This window comes from Rhinolophus sinicus, chromosome 16 (assembly GCF_057876585.1).
Source record: "Rhinolophus sinicus isolate RSI-liver-muscle chromosome 16, RSI-T2T, whole genome shotgun sequence".
Taxonomy (NCBI): domain Eukaryota; kingdom Metazoa; phylum Chordata; class Mammalia; order Chiroptera; family Rhinolophidae; genus Rhinolophus; species Rhinolophus sinicus.
The window spans coordinates 1,617,823-1,640,838 of record NC_142516.1 but is presented as its reverse complement, the minus strand read 5'-3'; the positions used below and the strand labels follow the sequence as shown (position 1 = coordinate 1,640,838).

Genomic DNA, 23,016 nt, shown 5'->3' with positions numbered 1-23,016 from the left:
GACTGGGCTGTAACCATAGCAACCACAGTCAGTCTGGGGACAGGCCCTTCTATGAAGGCACCGGGAAGGGTTTGACCTGAAGCTTGGTAGCCAAAAGGGTGGGGAGAAGAGAAATCTTGGAGGAGGGGGTCGTTGGATGAGCCCTGGCCAAAGCGCGCTCAGGAGCTCATGTCCGGCGTCCCCTGCTCCGGTTCTTCCGGGGCTTGGCTGCAGGGCCGTGGTGCCCGCCTCATCTGACAGCCGCCCCTCTCCTGGACTGCAGGCTTCACTGGGAGCCTGTGCCAGTATGATGTGGACGAGTGTGCGAGCACGCCCTGCAAGAATGGCGCCAAGTGCCTGGACGGGCCCAACACCTACACCTGCATGTGCACAGAAGGTGAGCCAAGCAGAGGGAGGAAAAGCAGGTGTACAGGGTCCAGCAGAGCGGGCAGTCAGCAGCCTGGGCCAGCGAGGTGACAGTGTGGGGCCCCTTTGTCCAGGGGCCAAGAGCACGGCTCAGCTCTGACCCCAGCAGTGGAGGGTGTCTCAATAAAAGAGAAACCCTCAGTCCTCCCAGGTGGGAGCAAGTGACCTGGGTCCGGTGGTGGAGTCCTGGGGCAGGGGACGGCCTTGTGGGCAGGGAGCAGCTGCCTTGAGCCCCCGCCCCTGCCCTGCAGGCTACACGGGGCCCCACTGCGAGGTGGACATTGACGAGTGCGACCCCGACCCCTGCCACTATGGGTCCTGCAAGGACGGCGTCGCTACCTTCACCTGCCTGTGCCAGCCGGGCTACACGGGCCACCATTGCGAGACCAACATCAATGAGTGCCATAGCCAGCCCTGCCGCCATGGGGGCACCTGCCAGGACCGTGACAACGCCTACCTCTGTCTCTGCCTCAAGGGGACCACAGGTGCCCGGCCCGGCTGAGTGGAGGGGGGTTCGGGGATTGGGGTGCTCAGGAGCTGACCACCACATGCCCATACTCCCCAGGACCCAACTGTGAAATCAACCTGGATGACTGTGCCAGCAACCCCTGCGACTCGGGCACGTGTCTGGACAAGATTGACGGCTACGAGTGTGCATGTGAACCGGGCTACACAGGTGAGCAACCCCAGAGATTGCTGTCTGGCGGGGCTCTGTCCCCCCGCCCCCGCCACCACCTAACCACAGGGACTAAGGCTGTGCTCAGAGGTCAAGGTCAGTGATGGCCCCAGGGTCCTGGATGGGCCAGGTCCGGGTAAGCCCAAGGGTGGGATGGTGCAGGCCACTGCCTAGGTCTATCTGGCAATGATATCTGCAGGGTGAGGCCCAAATTCAGCCAGCCTAGGAAAGCCACTGTGTACCCCATGGCCACCAGCTGGCCGCGGCTGACCGCAGCAGAGACCATGGGAGGACACGGGTGTCCTCGAGCCGCTGGTCCCAGCTTCGAGCTGGCCCAGCAAGCCGAGAGCAGAGCCAGGCTCGGGGAACACGCTGAGCCCTTGAGCAAGTCCTGGCCTCTGAGCCTCCGGTGCCTGTCCTTCGGGACAATGCAGGCTGTGCCCCCGAGGCTGTTGGGAGGGTGCCTTGCATGAGTGCCCAGCACAGAGTGCTGGGCCAGGCTGGCTCGTGCTGCGCTCACACACTGGACACTGTTGTGTGAAGTGCCTTCTCGCCTGGTTTACACCACAGAAGGACACCGGTTGAGGGGTTGGTTATCATCCCAGTTTAACGGGCAAACTGAGGCTCAGAGAGGCCAGAACCTGCTCATCGAGACCCCTCATCCTTTTCTGGGGGGTCATAGGTGTGGGAGCTAAACCCTCTACCTCTCCCTCCCCACCTGCCCACAGGAAGCATGTGCAATATCAACATCGACGAGTGTGCTGGCAACCCCTGCCACAACGGGGGCACCTGCCAGGATGGCATCAACAGCTTCACCTGCCGCTGCCCCGAGGGCTACCATGGCCCCACGTGCCTGTCAGAGGTCAACGAGTGCGACAGCAACCCCTGCATTCACGGGGCCTGCCGGGACAGCCTCAATGGGTATGAGGCTCGGGCACACCCACCCCTCCCCTCCATTCCCTGGTCACCCTAGCCCTGCCCCCGGAAGGCGGCCGGTGGGGTGGCTGGTGGGAGCAGGCTGGGTAGGTGCCTGCACAAAGCTCCAGACAGGCCGGAAGTGGGCCCTGGGCCAGGTGAGTGGGTGGGCAGCCTCCCCCAGGACAGGTGTGCTGTCTGCCCCGAGCCCTCGCCCATGCCTTGGTCATGGGCAGTGTTGGCTCAGGAGGCTTGAGTGATCCCAGAAACGGGATGGTGCAGCAGCAGCTGCCAGTGTTTCTGTGATTGTTCATTGTGAGTTAATCAGAAATGAATGTGTTGTTGGCCGTTGCTTTCCTGGATCCTGAAGCAGCTTCTCAGGTCTATAAAAGTGGGTGGATCATCTTTAGTTGTTCATAACAAGCCCCCTTCAACCACACCTAAGCTTATGCTAATGAGGTGGCTAAGGTAACCTAAGGATGGGGGCTGCGTGCCAGGAACCTACCCTGTGATTAGAGGGTGGGGGAGGGGCTGGAGGTTGGGTTCCCCAAAGCCAGTGGTTGAACCAGTCAGGCCTGTGCAGCCAGGCCTCTGTGACTGCTCCCTGAAGGGGTTCAGAAGGCTTCCCGATTGGGGACCACGTCATGGTGCCAGAGAGTGGCCGCCTGGAGAGGGTGTAAACGGTCCATCCCTCGTCCTGTGCATCTCTTGCATCTGGCTGTTCCTGAGTTTAAGTTTTTATGATAAACCACTAATCAAGGAAGTAAACTCTTAACCTGAGTCCTGTGAGCCACTCTAGCAAATTATTGGATTCAAGGAGGGGATGGCGGGAACACAATATGGCTGGTTGGTTAAAAGTGCAGGGGACACCCTGGGCCTGGTGATTGGCGTCTGACGTGGGGCAGTCGTATGCGACTGAGCCCTTAACCTGTGGGTTGTATGCTGGCTGCAGGTAGCGTCAGAAATGAGCTGTAGGACACCCAGCTGGTGTCCCGACAGCTGGAGAATTAGTTGCTGTGGGGAAACCCACCCCCCATTTGCTCTCAGAAGTGTTGGGATACAGAGAAGAATCGAAAGCTTAGCTTTCATGTCTGACACCCATTATGTGCCTGGCACTGCTGTCTAGATGGGGCATCGACATGGGCAGGGCCCCCATGGCCTTGCTTTGCACAGAGAGGGTAAGCACTCTCTTCAAGGCCACATAGCCAGTGAGTGGGGCACGCTTTCTGGTTACTGCCCTGCGCTGGGTGCTGCCCCACATCTAGTGGAAGCCAAAGCCTTGCCGCTGTCATGGGCAGGCTGGGTGCCATTGCCCCACTTCCAAGGACTGTAAGGGTCAGGGCACCGGCGCCTCCCTGTCACCAGACGAGGAGAGTGGCAGAGCCGGAAGTGCCCACAGCCCAGGCCCACACATCCTGGCCCCCCCTGAGTCGTGGTGTGGTTCCCCCTGCAGGTATAAGTGTGACTGTGACCCTGGGTGGAGTGGGGCCAACTGCGACGTTAACAACAACGAGTGTGAGTCGAACCCCTGCATCAACGGCGGCACCTGCAGGGACATGACCAGCGGCTACGTGTGCACCTGCCGGGAAGGCTTCAGTGGTGAGCGGCGGGCTCCTGGAGCACAGCGCCCCCTCGGGGGTGGGAGGGGGCAGTGCAGAGCACCAACCAGCCAGCACGACCACCCGCGACACGGTCGTCTCAGACCCTCCCTGTGAGGAGCCTGCTGCCGGTGCTGCAGCCTGGCTGATGCTGGTCCTTCCCTCACTCAGCACAGGCTCTTCCTCCCACCAGATGAGGACGGGCCTGCAGTGGGACCCAGCCTTGGCACCCAGGTGACGGATACCCTGACTGCTGTCCTTCTCTCTATAGGCCCCAACTGCCAGACCAACATTAATGAGTGCGCTTCCAACCCGTGTCTGAACCAGGGCACGTGCATCGATGATGTGGCCGGTTACAAGTGCAACTGCCTGCTGCCCTACACCGGTGAGGGTGGGCCTGTGAGGCTAGGGCGGGGCCTATCTGGTGGGTGGGCCCTACCGGGTGGGGGCGGGGCCTACAAGGTGAGGATAGGCTTATGAGGGTGGGGCGGGGCCTAACCCTATTCTAGACAGCCGGAGGAATGCGGTGGCTGAGTACACAGGTGGCCATGGGGTACACAGTGGCTTTCCTAGGCTGGCTGAATTTGGGCCTCACCTTGCAGATATCATTGCCAGATGAGCATAAAAATACAGGATTCCCAGGAGAAAATTTTAGTATAAGTGTGTCCCAAATATTTCACTTGGCAAGCCTTTGGAGGAGATGAGAAGATGGAACTCTCGACAGCAGAGCCAGGAGCTGGGCCTGGGCTGTTAGCCTCCATGGCCTAGGTCCGCGCTGCCCCTAGGGCCAGGCCCGAGAGATTCCTTTGACGGCAGCCCGTCTTGGTGTAGGGGAACAAAGAGCCCTCTTCTTGCTGAGCAGAGACAGGAGACATTTCCTTGGGTGTCCCGGCCTCTGCTGTTGTCCCAGCCAAGGGGGTCACAGGAATATCCCTTCCCTAGAAGAGATACATGTAGAGTTAAACATCAAAAGTCTACAACCACCAGGGCCACCAGGCTCTGCTCGGGGTGGGCTGAAGGTGCTGCCCCTGGGGACAGTAGTGGGCTCTGGAGGTCCTGAGAGGACCCTGCCTGGCTGGGCAGGCAGTGGTAGGGGCCATGCCAGTGGTTCCCATGACATCGGGTGGCCTGTGGCCAGAGCAGTGTTTTCTTTGACCAAAACTAGGGACCTGGATTTTCTCTCCTGCATCAGTGAGGAAACCCCCCTGTGGCCGGCCAGGGGCCTCTACGCCCACACGCACCCGAGTCCCTTTTGACACGTTGCTATCGGAGGCTGGAGGGCCCGGCGGGGTGGAGCAGGCCTCTGCTGACCTGCTTCCTTTCTACCGCTTCCTGCTTCCCTTCACACAATTGTCGGAAACTCTGGCGAATTTCCTGCCGCCCAGGTCACCGTGGAAACCGAAAGAAAGAAAGGCCCTGGAAAATCGCACCAGCAGGCCAGGGAGATAATGGGCGAGGAGGAAGATAACTCTTCCTTGCTTCCTCGGGAATCGGTCCCCACAGGCTGTAAACAGGAAAACTCCTCTGGGCTTTCACAGAGAAAACGTCGCCCTGGTGTGCACATGGCTCTAGCCAAGCTCCCTGCCTTGTCCCACAGGTCCTCAGACTGCCCTATGATCCCTGATAAGTAGGACGAGCTCGGGGCCGAGGTTGGCACCTCCCGGGCAGAGTGGAGGGCTCGTCCCCTGCTGGCACAGCCTTTGTTCCATGGCGTGTCGTGATGGACACTTCCTGCCTGTGACATAGCCCCTGGGATTAGCTCCCAGGACTGCACTTGGTGCGCCCTTTGCTGCCACGAGGCGTGGAGGGTGTGAGGCTGGGAGCAGCCCCGAGGCCCCTGTGATGTGGAGAGGCCGCCAGTCTTTGCTGCGTGGAACTGCTGGTGGGGTGAAGCCACGCTGTTGTGTGCTGCAGCCTGTGGGGGAGCCGGGCATTTGTCTGCTTTGTCTTCAGCCCTCAGCTCAGGTCCTGACACAGTCAGGAGCTGACACGGGCTCCCAGTGCCGTGCCATTTGTCCTTCCTCAGGGCCAGCCCAGTATGCTCGCATGGTGGAACGACCAATAGGCGGTGGCCACAGTGGCCTCTGTCAAAGCCGCCCTCTGGGCCGGGACTCCCTGCGTCTCACCTCCTGTCCTTCTTCCCTCAGGAGCCACTTGTGAGGTGGTGCTGGCCCCATGTGCCTCCGGCCCCTGCAGAAACGGTGGCGAATGCAAGGCATCTGAGGACTATGAGAGCTTTTCCTGCGTCTGCCCCACGGGCTGGCAGGGTGAGGCCGGCCTGTTCTTTACAGCCCTGGCTTAGGCTGAGTTCCAGGAGGGGCTGGGACAGGGAGGGAGGTCCGGGGGCTCAGGCTGCTCCAGGGGATGAGGTAGTGAGCTCCTGTCTTTGGAGGTGTGCTAGTGGGCTGCAGAGCCACCTGCAGGAGCCGTCCTAGAAGCAGCAATTGACCTTGCCTTTTCTGCCCCGAATTTCTATAATCGGCTGGACCCGAAACTTAGGGATGGCGAGTTGGAATGCCATTCCTTTCTTTCTGGGGCTGAGGAGGCCCCACTCCTGGGTGTAGGGGGGAGAGGCCTGGAGGGGCTCAGCTGACAGCTCCCTGCTCCCCACCCAGGGCAGACCTGTGAGGTCGACATCAATGAGTGTGTGAAGAGCCCGTGCCGCAACAGTGCCTCCTGCCAGAACACCAACGGCAGCTACCGCTGCCACTGCCAGGCAGGCTACACGGGGCGCAACTGCGAGACGGACATCGACGACTGCCGGCCAAGTGAGTGGCCTGGACAGCCCTGTCCACCTGAGCTGCTCTCAGACCTGTTTCCCTGGTGGGCACAGGGCAGGGAGCTTGTTGGGGTCAGATGGGAGAATGGAGGTGGCAGTGCCTGGGTGTAGAGGTGGTGCCAACAGTGCTAGCCATCACACCCAAAGAGGCCAAGCCCAGCTCAATCCAGCTGGGCACGGCCAGGATGGAGCCCAGGGTAGATGCTGGAGGAAGTGCTGGGGAGGTGGTGCCTGCTTACGGCACATCACTGCAGGCCTTGCGTGGACCGAGCGAGGTGCTTCCGGATGGTTCCAGAAGGGTCTGGAGCCAGACTGCCCAGCTTCAAGCCCATCCTGGCATCTCCCAGCCCGATTCTAGTGGCTCCTCCCACAGTACGGCACCAGTCCCGGTCCAGCATGGCTCTTACAGGTCCTTGTCACGACCATGAAGAGCTCCCCCCCACCCCCGCCTGCCCCTCAGGCCTGCCCTCCTGTCCCCTCCCAGACCCATGTCACAACGGTGGCTCCTGCACAGACGGCATCAACATGGCCTTCTGCGACTGCCTCCCTGGCTTCCAGGGAGCCTTCTGCGAAGAGGACATCAACGAGTGTGCCAGCAGCCCCTGTCGTAATGGCGCCAACTGCACCGACTGTGTGGCCAGCTACACGTGCACCTGCCCCACAGGCTTTAGCGGGATCCACTGTGAGAACAACACGCCCGACTGCACAGAGAGGTGGGTGGGACTGTGGCCCATGGGAGTGGGGGGCGGGGTGCTGTGCATAGGGGGGCAGGCCTCGGGCTGAGGCAGGGAGAGGACCGGGCCACAGGAGCCATGCACAGTGTGTGGCAACTGCACACCAACCAGCTGTGCCCCTAGTTGCACTCAGTGCTAGTTGACTTGAGTCAGATGTTGTTCGTTGGTTGCAGTGTTCCTCCTAGAAGGGCCATTATCCATTGCCAGGGTGAGAACCAGGAACCCTGGTAGTTTATCCCAAAGAATTGGTGTGCCTCCTTTCAGACAGGAGAACTTTGTAACCCATCTGGTTTCCTTTTTTGCCTTGGCTGCCAGGAAACTCAGCATTAAATGCCATTCTCATCCCTATTTTCTGACATGGTTATCTCCCACATTGTCTGATCTCCCTCATTTGTATTTTAACCTGTGTGTGTTGTAAAGCTTCTCTCAGGATGAGTTATGAGGAGGTAAAGAAAGAGGGCTTGAGAGTCTGAGGTCCCTGGCCCTGTGCTGGGAGCCTCCTGGAGCTTCTGTTGGACTCCCTGAGGTCAGCCAGGCTGCTTCTGGCCTGTTCTGGCCATCAGGCCTCTTTGGATACGGTCGGAGCCAAGGGGAGATGCCAGTGGAGGTGCCTACTCAGCCAGGATCCCGTGCCCCCAGTCACCCTGCCCCCCTGCTACCTGCCCACCTCTAGCTCCTGCTTCAATGGTGGTACCTGCGTGGACGGCATCAACTCTTTCACCTGCCTGTGTCCACCTGGCTTCACGGGCAGCTACTGCCAGCACGACGTCAATGAGTGTGACTCGCGTCCCTGCCTGCACGGTGGCACCTGCCAAGATAGCTATGGCACCTACAAGTGCACTTGCCCACAGGGCTACACTGGCCTCAACTGCCAGGTGAGTGAGTAGGCTGCAGGGTGCCCGGCGGGAGGTGGCCAAGGTGGGGGCACCAGCCTATGGCACATCATAGCAGCCACCCTGCTGAGCCTGCTCAAATCAGCCAAGTAGAGAAGAGCCCGGCGCAGAGGGCGGGGTGGGGAGTGGCCTCGGTCACATGCTCCTGGGGGTCTGGATTGCCAGCCTGGTCCCAGCCCTGGGCTGTGCTGCCACCCAAGGAATTGGAGGTGGTGGACGGGGCGGCCCTTCAGGGCAGGTTGCAGAGGTTTATGGAGTAAGTGCAAAGACTGGGTAACTTGGGGAAAGACTTAAAAACCAGTGTTTTTACAGAAAATGTGTGAAAGCATTAGAGATTAATGTTCATTGAAGGTTTTTACATAACTCGTTAATTACAAAAAATTTCCAACAAAGTTGTTTACTGCTGAAGAAAAATCTTCCTTCAAGGAAAGACAGCTGGTGGTCTGGATTTGCTGAGGGCCCAGAGAGAGAGAGACCCCCCCCAGCCCCAGCTGCCCCCAAGCAGCGGGGAGCTCGTGGGGCCTCAGTCTCCACTTCTGGAGGATGGCGTCACAGCCCCCCTTGGGCGTGAGGGTCTGTGGTGGGCATGTGTTCCACACAGCATGGTGGGAGGTAGCCTGTGGGCCCGGGTGGGGAGTTTAAGCTTGCTGGTCCCTGCTGTCCCCAGAACCTTGTACGCTGGTGTGACTCCTCACCCTGTAAGAACGGCGGCAAGTGCTGGCAGACCAACACCCTGTACCGCTGTGAGTGCCACAGTGGCTGGACTGGCCTCTACTGTGACGTGCCCAGCGTTTCCTGTGAGGTGGCCGCATGGCAGCAAGGTAACTGGCTACATCCCTCCCTGGCCCATTCCTCTGAGGTCCGAGGCTGCCCCCCAGGAGGAAAGCCCAGGCCTCACGCTCCCTGCTGCCATGTCCCCTGCAGGCATCGAAGTGACCAACTTATGCCGGAATGGAGGGCTCTGCATGGACGCAGGCAACACACACCACTGCCGCTGCCAGGCTGGCTACACGGGCAGCTACTGTGAGGACCAGGTGGATGAGTGCTCGCCTAGCCCCTGCCAGAATGGGGCCACCTGCACCGACTACCCTGGCGGCTACTCCTGCGAGGTGGGGACCCATCCTGGGTAAGGGTGTCTGGTTTGAGTGTCATCAAGTGCCAGGCCATGGGCTGGGAGCCGGAGCAGTAGGGAAGATGGATCCCAACAGATGTGCATACCTTTCATTTCCAACAAGGGAGGACTAGGGTAATCAGGGAAGACTGCCTGGAGGAGTTGTCTTATGCGGGGGCTAGAAGTGGAAGAATACTGAGAAGTGGGACAGGGTTTCCCTTCCCCCAGGGTTTTCCCTTTAGGCTCATCTGACACCCGCCCTGAGGTCCCCACCTCTATTGCACAGGATAAGGTCTCACCCCTGCTCTGGGCAGTGACCCTTAGCCTACCAATGCCCTTCCCAGGGTTGGCTGAACAGGAGTCTTGCTCCAGGTTAGTCAGGAGCGAGGAACCCTAGGCTTTACTAAGCAAGAGGGCAGCTTATGTGGCCCCGTCAGCCTGCGCAGGGCTGGGGTCCACACCCTGCTCCCCACTGAGCCACAGCCCCCATCCCTTGTCTGTCTCCCAGTGTGTGGCCGGCTACCATGGAGTGAACTGCTCTGAGGAGATCAATGAGTGCCTGTCCCACCCTTGCCAGAACGGGGGTACCTGCATCGACCTCACCAACACATACAAGTGTTCCTGTCCTCGGGGCACACAGGGTAAGGGGTGCTGCACCCAGGGCTGGGGTCCAGGGCAAAGTGTGCAGTCAGGCAGCACCCTGTGATCGGCCAGAGATTTCCTGGACCCAGCCAGGATGCAGGTGCAGGGCTGAGGGGCGGAGTGTGGCCAGGCCACTGGCAGCTGCCCTCCTGCTTCTCATGAGTGTCTGTGGTCCTGTCCTCACCACTTGTCGGGTGGCGCCCTCTGGAGGGAGCAGGGGCCAACGTGGGGTCCGCACGGGTCCCTGATGGCACGTGCCCCCTGTAGGTGTACACTGTGAGGTCAATGTGGACGACTGCAGCCCCCCCATCGACCCCGTCTCTCGGGGCCCCAAGTGCTTCAACAATGGCACCTGCGTGGACCAGGTGGGCGGCTACAGCTGCACCTGCCTGCCCGGCTTCGTGGGTGAGCGCTGTGAGGGTGACGTCAATGAGTGCCTGTCCAATCCCTGCGACGCCCGCGGCACCCAGAACTGCGTGCAGCGCGTCAACGACTTCCACTGCGAGTGCCGTGCCGGCCACACCGGTGGGTGCAGCTGGGGGGCCGGGGGGCCGGGGGGCCGGGGGGCCGGACTGGGCGGGCAAGCAAGTCTTTCACACCCACTTTCGTCCCCAGGGCGCCGCTGTGAGTCTGTCATCAACGGCTGCAAAGGGAAGCCATGCAAGAATGGGGGCACGTGCGCGGTGGCCTCCAACACCGCCCGTGGGTTCATCTGCAAATGCCCGGCGGTAGGTGCAGCGCCGGGTGGGCAGTGGGAGGGGGGCTGCCTCACCCCCAAGCCCTGTGCAGCCCGCCAGGGTTCTCTGCTCTGCAGGGGGCTGCAGGAGACCACCTGCACTTGGGCCTGGCCCTGCACACATGCCTGCTAGAGGGCTCCACCTCCTGCTGTTCCTTGCGTCCACGTCTGTTGTGTCAGTACACTATTGTAAAGCAGTTTTAGGTTTACAGAAAAACTGCAGAAAGTAGAGCGTTCCCATCCCCCTCCACCCCATCCCCAGGTCCCTGTTATTAGCGTCTGCGATACACGGGTACTATTGACTGGTTAGTATTGACCAGCCAACATCAATACGTTGCTGAGTCAAGTCCAGTTTTCCTCAGGGTCACTCCTGGTGCTGGGGGTTGTTCGAGTTCTGACAGCGCATAGTGTGACACGTCCACTGTTAGTGTTGTGTGGTGTTCTCAGTGCCTGAAAAATGACCTGTGCTCTGCCTATGCGTTCTCCCTCCCTCCCGGCCAGCCCCTGGCAGCCCCAGAGCTTTTTATGTTGACAGACTATCTCTTTAAGGGTCCTGTTGCCCCCTCCTGGGTGGGGGGGCTGTGGTGACGCCTCAGAGCCTGGGTGGGGCCCCGTGGTGTCCGGGGAGCCACCCGCCCTGACACCTCCCCCTTCCGGCCACCCTCTCCTGGCAGGGCTTCGAGGGTGCCACATGTGAGAACGACGCACGCACCTGCGGCAGCCTGCGGTGCCTGAACGGTGGCACCTGCATCTCGGGCCCGCGCAGCCCCACCTGCCTGTGCCTGGGCCCCTTCACAGGCCCCGAGTGCCAGTTCCCAGCCAGCAGCCCCTGCGTGGGTGGCAACCCCTGCTACAACCAGGGCACGTGCGAGCCCACTTCTGAGAGCCCTTTCTACCGGTGTCTGTGTCCTGCCAAGTTCAATGGGCTCCTGTGCCACATCCTGGACTATAGCTTCAGGGGCGGCGCGGGCCTGGACATCACCCCGCCGCAGATCGAGGAGGCCTGCGAGCTCCCTGAGTGCCGCGAGGAGGCCGGCAACAAGGTCTGCAGCCTGCGGTGCAACAACCACGCGTGCGGCTGGGACGGCGGCGACTGCTCCCTCAACTTCAACGACCCCTGGCAGAACTGCACGCAGTCTCTGGAGTGCTGGAAGTACTTCAGCAACGGCCACTGCGACAGCCAGTGCAACTCGGCCGGCTGCCTCTTCGACGGCTTCGACTGCCAGCGCGCCGACAGCCAGTGCAAGTAAGGCCGGCGGGGATGGCCGTGGCTTGGCACGGGCCCGGGGCTCACCGTGCGGGGAGAATGGGTGGAGGACAGGCCCCCGAGCTTGAATGCAGGGCGGTGTGGGCGCAGGCGGTGGCCGGGGGTTCCCCCAGTGCACGCTGTGAGCACGTTTCCCTGTGTGGCCCGGGGAGGACAGCGGGAGGGCCCGGCGGTGGAGGGCGCCTGAGTGTGACGTGCGCCCGCAGCCCCCTGTATGACCAGTACTGCAAGGACCACTTCAGCGATGGGCACTGCGACCAGGGCTGCAACAGAGCCGAGTGCGAGTGGGACGGGCTGGACTGTGCGGATCACATGCCCGAGCGGTTGGCGGCCGGCACGCTGGTGGTGGTGGTGCTGATGCCGCCGGACCAGCTGCGCAACGGCTCCCTGCATTTCCTGCGGGAGCTCAGCCGCCTGCTGCACACCAACGTGGTCTTCAAGCGCGACGCCAGCGGCCGGCAGATGATCTTCCCCTACTACGGCCATGAGGAAGAGCTGCGCAAGCACCCCATCAAGCGCTCCGTGGGGGGCTGGGCCGCCCCCAGTGCCCTGCTCGACCAGGTGAAGGAGGCACTACTCCCAGCCGGCAGCGGTGGGCGCTGGCGCAGGGAGCTGGACCCCATGGACATCCGCGGGTGAGTGAGCCCTGACGCACGGCCAGGCGTTGCCTGACCCCTGGGGCCATCCCAGAGTAGGTGCTCTCCCCATTTGATGGTAAAAGGGCCAACGTTCTGACAGGACCTGGGAATTCCGGGCTTGCCACAGGCGAGGGCCACAGGCAGCGTTCCCACCCACCCAGGGCACGTGACCCCAAGGCCCACGTGCTGGAGCCTGCAGTCAGCTCCCAGGAGAGGATCGGGCCTCTGAGGTCTCTGTCCTGCGGACATGAGCCAAAGGGGAGCTTGTGGCACCCGAGGGAAGCACAGGATGGCAGGGTGGGGTGGGGGAGCACTTTGCGGGGTGTCTGATGAGCACCTACTGTGTGCCCGGCTCATGCTGGTGCTTGACTTGGGCTGTCAGGGGCACCATCCGCCTCCAGGGCTGTTCCCGTCCACATGTGGTTCCCTGCTGTCCCGCCTCAAGTTCTTGGAGTACCTGTCTCCCCACCCATCGAGATGATGCCACCAGGGCCACAGCTGGTCCCCAGAGGCAGCCTGCCCGTTCAGTGGGAGTGGAGAGGAAGGCTGCGGCCCACGCGCCTCACCCAGTCTCGTACCCCAGGTCCATCGTCTACCTGGAGATTGACAACCGGCAGTGCGTCCAGTCATCCTCACAGTGCTTCCAGAGCGCCACAGACGTGGCCGCATTCCTGGGGGCGCTCGCCTCGCTGGGCAGCCTGAATATCCCCTACAAGATCGAGGCCGTGCAGAGTAAGTGGCAGCCCCCTTGCCCGGCCCGGCTGTCACCCTCAGGAATGGCTGGCTTGCGTTTTAGGGAGAGTCTGCCTGGGAGGGGCTGAGTCCCAATTCCCTCCCCAAACACGCTTGCTCTTTGTGTCACTTACCACCCACGGGTGGGTGCCGTGCCATCCAGAGTTCGGGGAGCGCTTTTCCAGAATTTTCTGCCTGGCACACACCCTCTCTACCATAGTGACAGCTGCCAGTGAGGCTGGCCCCAGGGACAGGTACATCCGCCAGAAAGGGGGAGCCTTTTCCTCTCCCTGCCCGTTCCCCCTGATTTTTCTTTCTTGGGTATTATTTCAAAATCATTACAGCTTTTTAAAAAGGAGAGAGAGGGGTGGGGGAGAGAGAAGAATTGATCGGTGTCATGTGAAGTGTTGAAGTTTGTATCTCGAAAATCCCCGTAAATCCTTTGTCTTAACAGCTCAGTGCGGGCGCAGCGGTTTCACGTTGGCTAATCCTCCTCCCTTAAAGGGGAGAAAAGTAAAAGCTGCCTCCAGATACTCGGCTGGTGCAGGAGAGAACTTAGCGATAGTTTGCAATTCTGATTAATCGCGTAGAAATGACCTTGTTTTGGGGGGCGGGATGGAGGAGAGCCGGTGAGGAGGCGCCCTGCCGCGGAGCCAGTCCGCCGCCCCCCGGCCGCGAAGGTGCCGCCTGATGCCCGGGCGCCCACCGGCGGCTCCTGTGCCCGCAGGTGAGACGGTGGAGCCACCACCGCCCCCGCCACTGCACTTCATGTACGTGGCCGTGGTCGCCTTCGTCCTGCTCGTCTTTGTGGGCTGTGGGGTGCTGCTGTCTCGAAAGCGTCGGCGGCAGCATGGCCAGCTCTGGTTCCCTGAGGGCTTCAAGGTGTCGGAGGCCAGCAAGAAGAAGCGGCGGGAGCCCCTCGGAGAGGACTCCGTGGGCCTCAAGTTAGTGGACGCTGCCGTGGCTTCTGGGGGTTGGGGGAGGCAGGGCCCTGCAGACACATGGCCCCACGTCGCCCACCAAGTGTGGTCTAAGCCCTAGCCTCGGGGAATGTTCCTGGGGAGCCCCCCCACTTACTCTTGCCCCCCACCCCCACCCCAGGCCCCTGAAGAACGCCTCGGATGGCGCCCTCATGGATGACAATCAGAACGAGTGGGGCGACGAGGACCTGGAGACCAAGAAGTTCCGGGTGAGTCAGGCGGCCCCAGGGCTTGCCCTGTGTCCCCTTCACCCCCTCCCTGCCTGCTGTGATGGGGCTTTCCACTCGACCCCCTTCCTTAGTTCGAGGAGCCCGTAGTTCTGCCTGACCTGGATGACCAGACGGACCACCGGCAGTGGACCCAGCAGCACCTGGATGCCGCCGAGCTGCGCGCGTCCGCCATGGCCCCCACACCGCCCCAGGGCGAGGCCGACACCGACTGCATGGACGTCAATGTCCGCGGGCCAGGCAAGTGCACGGCCAGCCGCCCGCACCGGCCCCGGGGTTCTCGGTCAGGGCCATTCGTCTGCAGCCTGTGCTTCCCTGGCCCCATATCCCACCTGCCTCCCTGCCCTGAGCCCCTGGGGTCAGTGCTTTGGAAGCTGAGCATGGGGGCAGGCGGCAAGGTGCTCGGTCCTCAGAGTCACGGTCACCTGGCTTCTCCTCAGTGACAACTGAGCCCGCGTGGCCCTGAAAATTGATTTCTTCTCCCAACGTCTTTTGAGACATCGAAGGTTGATTTCCTAACTGCATTTTCCCATTCACTTTTTTCTGGGTGGATTGCCAGCAAAAATTGCAGGCAGGTCATAAGCAGAGCCACAGGGGGGATTCATTGCCCAAGGATCAGTTGGTAACTGAACTTGGCTCTATCGCTTGGGAAGCTGGGATTGACTTTGGTAGCCCCAGGTGGCACGACCGTGTGTGCAGGCCGCCACAGGCTGGGCCACGAGTGTAGACTGCTGCCCGGTAGCTTGGGGCAGTCGTCACTGCCCGGAGCTGCCACTGGGGCCAGGCTTTCTGACAGCCCACCCCTGTCCCTGCCCTCATTGCAGACGGCTTCACGCCCCTCATGATCGCCTCCTGCAGTGGAGGGGGTCTGGAGACGGGTAACAGTGACGAGGAAGAGGACGCGCCGGCCGTCATCTCGGACTTCATCTACCAGGGCGCCAGTCTGCACAACCAGACGGACCGTACGGGTGAGACCGCCCTGCACCTGGCTGCCCGCTACTCACGCTCTGACGCGGCCAAGCGCCTGCTGGAGGCCAGTGCTGACGCCAACATCCAGGACAACATGGGACGCACGCCGCTGCACGCAGCCGTGTCTGCCGACGCACAGGGTGTCTTCCAGGTGGGCAGCTGTGCCACGCACTCACCCTCGGCCAGCCCCCCACGGGCCTTCTCTTCTGGTCTGCGCCAGCGACTCAGTTCACGGGGACCCGGAGCCCTGATCCCCAGCATAGCCTAAGCACGGACAGCTGGTGTCTTTATCCCGAGCCTTTGCTGAGTGAGGTGCACGGCTGGGGAGGCCACTGAACCCCACGCGTCCTCCTCAAAGGGAGGCCAGGCTGGAGGCGGTCCAGCAGGAGGCTGAAGAGACCTGCTGGGGGCAGGGCCTTCTCACCCGGACCCATCACGCCTCCCTCCTCCCTCCCAGCCACAGCCAGAGGCGTAGCCTGTGGCGGTGTGAAGAAGGGTTTAGAGTCTGCCGCTTGCTGCCTGCAACCCTGAGCCTTGACCTTGCTGGGAAGCCCAGGACAAGGGTGGATTTAGAGATTTGGATGCTTGGGTCTCTGGGGATTGTCCCCGATAGAGGCTCATTTTGCAAGCCCCCCACTGGTCCCCCGGCTCTGAGCAGCCCAGCTCTGTACAGATGGTCAGGTGAGCAGCGGGGGAGGGGGTGTCACTATAGAACCTTTGATTTCATAATTTTTAGCCCATTGTCTTTCTACAGAAATTGAGGTTAGCTGAACGAGGACCATGGGAACGAGTCCCCAGAGGCAGGCCCTGGCTGTTTGCCGTGGCAGCCTTTCTGGCACATAGAGCCGTAAATTCCCACAGGCTGTTTGCAGGGACGAGGCCAGTCCTGCACACTGCGTGGCACCCAGGCGGGCAGCATCTGAAAGGCTGCCCACACTCTCCCCTGTGGCTGGGCAGGGATCTGACCCCTGTGCCCTGGGGTGGTGGTGGCAGCCAAGCCTGTGGCGAGGATGAAATGAGGCCACATGGGGTCACCAAGGGGCTGGTCTGTGGGCAGCATGGCCTGCACTCTGGCCCCGGCCCCTCCGGTAGCAGCTGGTGGGGTCCTACCCTGTCACTCTGTGGTTAGTCAGACCCCAGCAGGGGCTTTGTCCCTGCTGGGGACCTGTTCTGGATCAGGGCCGAGCCTGCCACCCCCTGTCACCTAGATCCTGATCCGGAACCGAGCCACAGACCTGGACGCCCGCATGCACGACGGCACGACGCCCCTGATCTTGGCCGCCCGCCTGGCCGTGGAGGGCATGCTGGAAGACCTCATCAATTCGCATGCCGATGTCAATGCTGTGGACGACCTGGGTAAGCCAGGCTGTGGCGCAGCCCCCGGGGCATGGCCCGCGGGGCACAGCCCACTGCGCCCGACCTGCCCCAACCCCCGCTCTGCTCCTCCCCCCAGGCAAGTCCGCCCTGCACTGGGCTGCCGCTGTGAATAACGTGGAGGCCGCTGTTGTGCTCCTGAAGAACGGTGCCAACAAAGACATGCAGAACAACAAGGTGGGCTGGGGCACGGCTGGCAGGGCATGGCACCGAGCGCCACTCCTTTCTGACCATGGGTCCCCCAACCAGTGACTGAAACCCTGGGCCTCGGCCTCCTCACCTGTGAAATCCGGGCGAGAACTAGGCACAGACGAGAACTGTAGCGTGGTGCCTGGGCGTCGTTAGCACCCCTTGCTTCCTTGGACCTGTTCTTACTGGTCGCCTCCCAAGCCCAGGAAAACACAGGGCTGTCACCGTAGCAGGACATAGTGCAGTGAATGGTGGGGTCGCAGCTGTCCTGTGTGTCCCTCTCTATGACCTGGACCTCACCTTCCACCCTTGGCTGTCACCGGGCAGGGAGACCCAGATGGTACAGGTGGAGCCAGAATGCTGGTGGGTGTTGGGGCCTGGGGCACTGTGTGGCCCCCACACGTAAATATGAGTGGCTGCCTTGCTGCATGTGACCCCACACCCCCAGCCCCTTCAGCCCCCACTTTCATGGTCTCCGCTGAGGCTAAGGAAGCCCCTCATGTCCTGAGTCTGCACTAGGCTCCTCTGGGTCCTTGGCACAGAAGCATAGGCACCCCACCTCCTGCTGTCCCCCTCATCTGCGCTGTGTTTCAAGCTGAGGCCTCCCTCCTGGGTGAGGGGCCACAGCAGGCAGTGGGCACTGGGGCTCCTGAGTCCTCGGCAGGCCAAGGCTTGATCCCACCTCCCGCTGGGGAGACTGAACCTCAGACCCACGGACCGGTCGCAGGGCATCGGGCCACTACCAGGGCCTTGTGTGTGCCTGGCGGGCAGCATTAGGCCTCACTTCCACATGGCAGCCTAGCAGGGACACGCGGCATGTCCACTGTACAGACAAGAAAGCCGAGACCCAGGGAAGCACCTAAGATGTTAGGGTCACTGGGGGAACATTTGAGGGGGGACTCCCACCTTGCTGCTCACAGATACACTTCAGGCATCCTCAAGCCCCTGAAAGTGCTGCAGCATTTGCGTCTGCAGTTTTGGAGGGAGGAGGACAGGCCACAGTTTGTTAGATTTCCCATGAGGGATCCCCACGAAGGAACCCCCCACCCCCGGTTTAGAATATAGGATCCCACAGGCTCACCTCTGGGTGAGTCTCAGATGATGTATTTAAGGCTTTTTTTTTTTTAAGAAGACTTAATCGGGCCAGGTAGCGGGAGCATGCGGGGGTGGGGTCAAAGGATCTCCCCCCACCCCAGTGGTGGGGTGGGGGCGTCAAACCGCAGGTCCCCCTAGCAGTGGGGCATCGGTGAGGGTGACGCGTCTGCCTGTGCCCGTGTCCCCAGGAGGAGACACCTCTGTTCCTGGCCGCCCGGGAGGGCAGCTACGAGACCGCCAAGGTGCTGCTGGACCACCTGGCCAACCGGGACATCACCGACCACATGGACCGCCTGCCCCGCGACATCGCGCAGGAGCGGATGCACCACGACATCCTGCGGCTGCTGGACGAGCACAGCCTGGTGCGCAGCCCCGCGCTGCACGGCGCCAGCCTGGGGGGCGCGCCCACCCTGTCCCCCCCACTCTGCTCACCCAATGGCTACCTGGGCAACCTCAAGCCAGCCGTGCAGGGCAAGAAGGCCCGCAAGCCCAGCACCAAGGGCCTGGCCGGGGGTGGCAAGGAGGCCAGGGACCTCAAAGCACGGAGGAAGAAGTCCCAGGACGGCAAGGGCTGCCTGCTGGACAGTGCAAGCGTGCTGTCACCTGTGGACTCCCTCGAGTCACCCCACGGCTACCTGTCGGATGTGGCCTCGCCACCCCTCCTGCCCTCCCCATTCCAGCAGTCTCCATCTATGCCCCTCAACCACCTGCCTGGCATGCCCGACACCCACCTGGGCATCAGCCACCTGAGTGTGGCGGCCAAGCCCGAGATGGCAGCGCTGGGCGGGGGTGGCCGGCTGGCCTTCGAGGCGGGGCCGCCACGCCTCTCCCATCTGCCTGTGGCTTCCAGCACCAGCACAGTCCTGGGTACTGGCGGTGGCAGCGGGGCCGTGAATTTCACCGTGGGTGGGACCACGGGCTTGAATGGCCAGTGCGAGTGGCTGTCGCGGCTGCAGAACGGCCTGGTGCCAAACCAGTACAACCCACTGCGAGGGAGCGTGGCCCCGGGCACACTGAGTACACAGGCCCCGGCCCTCCAGCACAGCATGGTGGGCCCACTGCACGGCGGCCTCTCTGCCAGCGCCCTATCCCAGATGCTGAGTTACCAGGCCCTGCCCAATACGCGGCTGGCCACCCAGCCTCACCTGGTGCAGACCCAGCAGGTGCAGCAGCCGCCCAGCATCCAGCCACACCTTGGCGTGAGCTCAGCTGCCAATGGCCACGTGAGCCGGAGCTTCATGGGCGGGGAGCCAAGCCAGGCCGACGTGCAGCCGCTGGGCCCCAGCGGCCTGGCCGTGCATACCATCCTGCCACAAGACAGCCAGGTCCTGCCCACCTCGCTGCCATCCTCCCTGGTCCCACCCATGACCACTGCCCAGTTCCTGACGCCACCCTCGCAGCACAGCTACTCCTCCTCGCCCGTGGACAACACCCCCAGCCACCAGCTGCAGGTGCCCGAGCACCCCTTCCTCACCCCGTCCCCCGAGTCTCCTGACCAGTGGTCCAGCTCGTCCCCGCATTCCAACATCTCCGATTGGTCCGAGGGCATCTCCAGCCCGCCCACCAGCATGCAGTCCCAGATCTCCCACATTCCGGAGGCATTCAAGTAAATACCCGCCTGCCCGGCGCTTCCTTTCCCAGGCTCTGCTGGGGCGCTGGCCCGTGTGCCCCACGGATGCCGGGCCGACCAAAGGAGCTTTTATAAAAAGACACATGTTTTTATACAAAATAAGAGGACCTGGATTCAAAAAAATTTTTTTTTTAGTATTTATTTATGTACTTTTATTTTACATGGAAACACTGCCTTTTTATTTATATGTACTGTTTTCTATGGCACCAGGTAGACATTTTTATCTGTACCAGGAAAATAAACTAGTTCTCAATCATAATTTTCCTACTTAGGATAAAGATTGTTACGTATCTGTAAAAAAATATAAAACAAAGATTCATGATTTATAAATGCCATTTATTTATTGATTTCTTTTTTTCAAAATCCAAAAAGAGGTGATGTCGGAGAAGGGCGGTTTGAGCCAGCACCACCCCAAACCCTCCTAGGTGCCTCGGGCAGTGCAAACCCCACACCCCCTCCCAGCATCTAGAGATGACGCGGCAAAACCTTCACATCTTTGGGACATGGGTTAATTTGCATCTAACAAATGAAAGTAAAATGTAAAATGATGTGGTTTATGCATTTGGGTGCTTGTTAGTGATTTTTTGGAAAGCGTGCTTTCAGCAATGTGTTTTTGGTGTCCTGAGAGTACATTCGTGGTACCAATCATGAATCTTTGTTTCAGGTTCAGTGTTATGTAGTTGTTCGTTGGTCTTGCCAATTCTTGTTCCGTTTGGAAGTTCTTCTGTCCCCTGCCCCCAGTCCTTGATGTTTAAGCAAGGAGTCAGGTGTGGCTGTGTGGTACCCACCTTGGCCCCGCGTGGAGGAATCCTACCCTTTTGTGGGGAAAGACTGCCTGGGCTGGCCCGCCGGAGGCACAGCACCTTCCAGGATCAGCAGAAGGTGGACTGGCACCATTAGGGCCTGGGCTCAGCCCAAGGGCCCCAACTGCTGATGGGCCCCATTTTTATAGAGGAGACTTGTCAGACCAACCTACATTGAGGTTTTGGGAAAACATGGCTGTGTCTGGCCTTGGTGTGGGGAGGCCACTCTTCTGGGGGCCTGGTGGGGCTCAATGGGGTGCAGCCGAGGTGGTCAGCTGGGGGCGACAGGAGCCTGCTCGAGGGCCACCCCTCCTGGTTTAGGGGGGCCAAGCCCCAGAGGAGGAGCAGATTCTTGCAATATCAAGTATAAGCCTGTGGCAAAATAAATGTCTGTAAATACATTTTTAAAGGTGGATTTTGTTTAAAAAATCTGAATGAACAAGTCTGTCAGGGGTCACGCTGATGAGGGGTGTCAGAACGGGGCTCTGCTCACAACCCAGGCCTCGTAACCTGCCGCCGCTGCCGACACCAAGATCGTAGCTCCTAGGAGCGACCCCAGGGAGGCTGCCTGCACGCTCAGGCAGGTGTCCACCTCCCAGGGCGGCTTCTCCGGCCTCGCCGGGGCCAGTATTGTGCCATCCCTCATGGGTATGACCAGACATATCCTAAGATGTTGATTCTTACTGTGTTTTATAAAATAGAGTGTAGTTTACAGGAAAAGGAACTTTTTTAAAAAAGTTAACTACATGTAAAACTGTAGATGATAAAAATGATGTATTTTTTTTCATTTTTTTTGTTAACTGATTTGCAATAAAAATGATGCTGATGGCCATCCAGATTTTGCAAAACTTGGCTGTGGTGGCTCCCTTTCTCGGAGGGTGGGAGGGAGGCACTAGCTCTTCTGCTCTGAGGCAACCAGAGTCCCTCTGCCCGTTCTGATGGAGAGAGACCACCCAGCCCTGGCCCGTCGGGGTGTGAAGGGGGCGCTGGGGCCACGTTGCCTTTTCAGTTCTACTACGATCCCTGCATCTGCCAGGGCCAGCCCACCCCTCCATCCCACCGCAGAGGCGAAGATGCAGCAGAGTGCAAGGTATGTGCAACCCATTACCGGGGACTCACATCTCTGAGGTGACACCAGGTTCCACGCTCTCCCATCTTCTGGGCCACTTACCCGCCTGGGGTTGGTGGGCAGGAGGGCCCTCCAGACCCTGTCGGGAGGGCAGAGGCATCTGAGCACAGCCACCGAGGGACTGACACAGTGGGTGGGAAGATTCTGTGAACCCAAGAGGGTGCTGGGGCGGGGGATACTGTCACCCTCCCTGCTCGGGACGGGAATTCCAGGCTCGGTGGTGACATCTGTGCTACGAAAGCATTATTTATGCAGCACTCACGACAGGTGCCACACGCGAAGGGCCTCAGAGTTGGATTTTCCACATTTTCCATACAGCCCTGAACTCGTGACCATTCTGGACCTCACAGCGGGATTATCAGCAAACTATCAATGTTTATTACGAACCTATGATTGTCTATAGAGCCGTGCTATTTCCTATGCGTCGTATGTTTCTTCGACAAGATTGCATTGCATTTTGTGCTGAGTGAGCCCAGGTCAAGACAAACCTGTACACTGTACCACGGCTCACATGACTTCATTTAAAGACAAGCCCTGAAAAAGTGTGTGAACTTCAGTGACGTTCCGTGTTCCCCACCAACCATTTCCTTATCTGTAGAATGAAAGAAGAGTATGCAGACCGGACTGTGGACCGACACTCTCCCTGGCCACACCTGGCTGAGGACCTCACGGTCACCAGTGCCCCTAATGGGTTCAGGCCGAGGCTGAATATCAAACTTATTAAAAAGCAACACTTACCAGTCCCCATAGCAGAGTATTACATCACAAAGCATGGAGCTTGAAAAATAAACGTCCTCTTGTGCCATTAAGTCAAGTCTGGGAGCACTTATGGAGCATCTGTTATCAGCCGACGACTCCCACCCCCATCCCTGGGGAAGTCCAGAAATGAATGCCCCACCCTCTCCCAGAAATTGCCGTCTGGGGTTGATGGGGAAGCCAGAAACCTTCCTCTGGCTGCATTGGGACCAGGTCCTGAACCAGCCAGGGTGTCCGACGCCAGCACCCCAGAGCCCAGAGTCCCGCCCAGTCCTGGGAGGAGCCTCCAGCAAGGAAATGGCTTTCTGGACTCCAACCGCCCTCTCAGAGGCAACGCTCTGCCTCCCCCTGCTGGCAGTGCCCCGCCAGTGCCCCCTTTGGCAAGAGGGTCATTCTGATGGGCACTTCCACCAGACCGGTGAGTCACTAGGTTTATGTCTGCACCTCACCTAACGCTCATGGCCACTTCCTACGACAGTGTTATTATCCCATTTAACAGATGAGGAAGCTGAGGCTCAGAGAAGTAGGTGACTTCCCCAGGTTCACCCATTTAAGCCAGGGCGGGAAACTCCCAGGTCCATGTTCTTATCACCATTTGAGGGGTCACCTTCCCTGGAAGGACTAGGGGGGCCTGGAGGGCCTATGTCACTCAGCCCATCACTATTCAGACAAAGAAACATGTTCAGGGAGGGACTTGCCAAGGTCACTGCCAGGAGTTAATGCCACAGCCAGCCTGGC

The 23,016-nt window shown here is 60.4% G+C and overlaps 1 protein-coding gene across 1 annotated transcript in view; it reads left to right on the top strand.

Annotated features, from left to right (window-relative positions):
* NOTCH1 (notch receptor 1) overlaps window positions 1-21,241 on the top strand; it is a 46,540-nt gene extending 25,299 nt beyond the window's left edge. The window contains exons 10-34 of the mRNA XM_074331350.2: window positions 263-376; window positions 657-890; window positions 971-1,081; window positions 1,810-2,002; window positions 3,450-3,595; window positions 3,866-3,979; window positions 5,742-5,861; window positions 6,210-6,362; window positions 6,858-7,086; window positions 7,781-7,982; window positions 8,668-8,821; window positions 8,925-9,109; window positions 9,620-9,752; window positions 10,021-10,278; window positions 10,369-10,481; window positions 11,164-11,735; window positions 11,963-12,391; window positions 12,978-13,126; window positions 13,854-14,070; window positions 14,228-14,315; window positions 14,408-14,573; window positions 15,158-15,453; window positions 16,511-16,658; window positions 16,756-16,853; window positions 18,149-21,241. Of these exons, the coding sequence (XP_074187451.2) occupies window positions 263-376; window positions 657-890; window positions 971-1,081; window positions 1,810-2,002; window positions 3,450-3,595; window positions 3,866-3,979; window positions 5,742-5,861; window positions 6,210-6,362; window positions 6,858-7,086; window positions 7,781-7,982; window positions 8,668-8,821; window positions 8,925-9,109; window positions 9,620-9,752; window positions 10,021-10,278; window positions 10,369-10,481; window positions 11,164-11,735; window positions 11,963-12,391; window positions 12,978-13,126; window positions 13,854-14,070; window positions 14,228-14,315; window positions 14,408-14,573; window positions 15,158-15,453; window positions 16,511-16,658; window positions 16,756-16,853; window positions 18,149-19,570 (6,044 nt within the window). The 3' untranslated portion in view covers window positions 19,571-21,241. The remainder of the gene's footprint in view (window positions 1-262; window positions 377-656; window positions 891-970; window positions 1,082-1,809; window positions 2,003-3,449; window positions 3,596-3,865; window positions 3,980-5,741; window positions 5,862-6,209; window positions 6,363-6,857; window positions 7,087-7,780; window positions 7,983-8,667; window positions 8,822-8,924; window positions 9,110-9,619; window positions 9,753-10,020; window positions 10,279-10,368; window positions 10,482-11,163; window positions 11,736-11,962; window positions 12,392-12,977; window positions 13,127-13,853; window positions 14,071-14,227; window positions 14,316-14,407; window positions 14,574-15,157; window positions 15,454-16,510; window positions 16,659-16,755; window positions 16,854-18,148) is intronic.
* The last annotated feature ends 1,775 nt before the right edge of the window (window positions 21,242-23,016 follow it).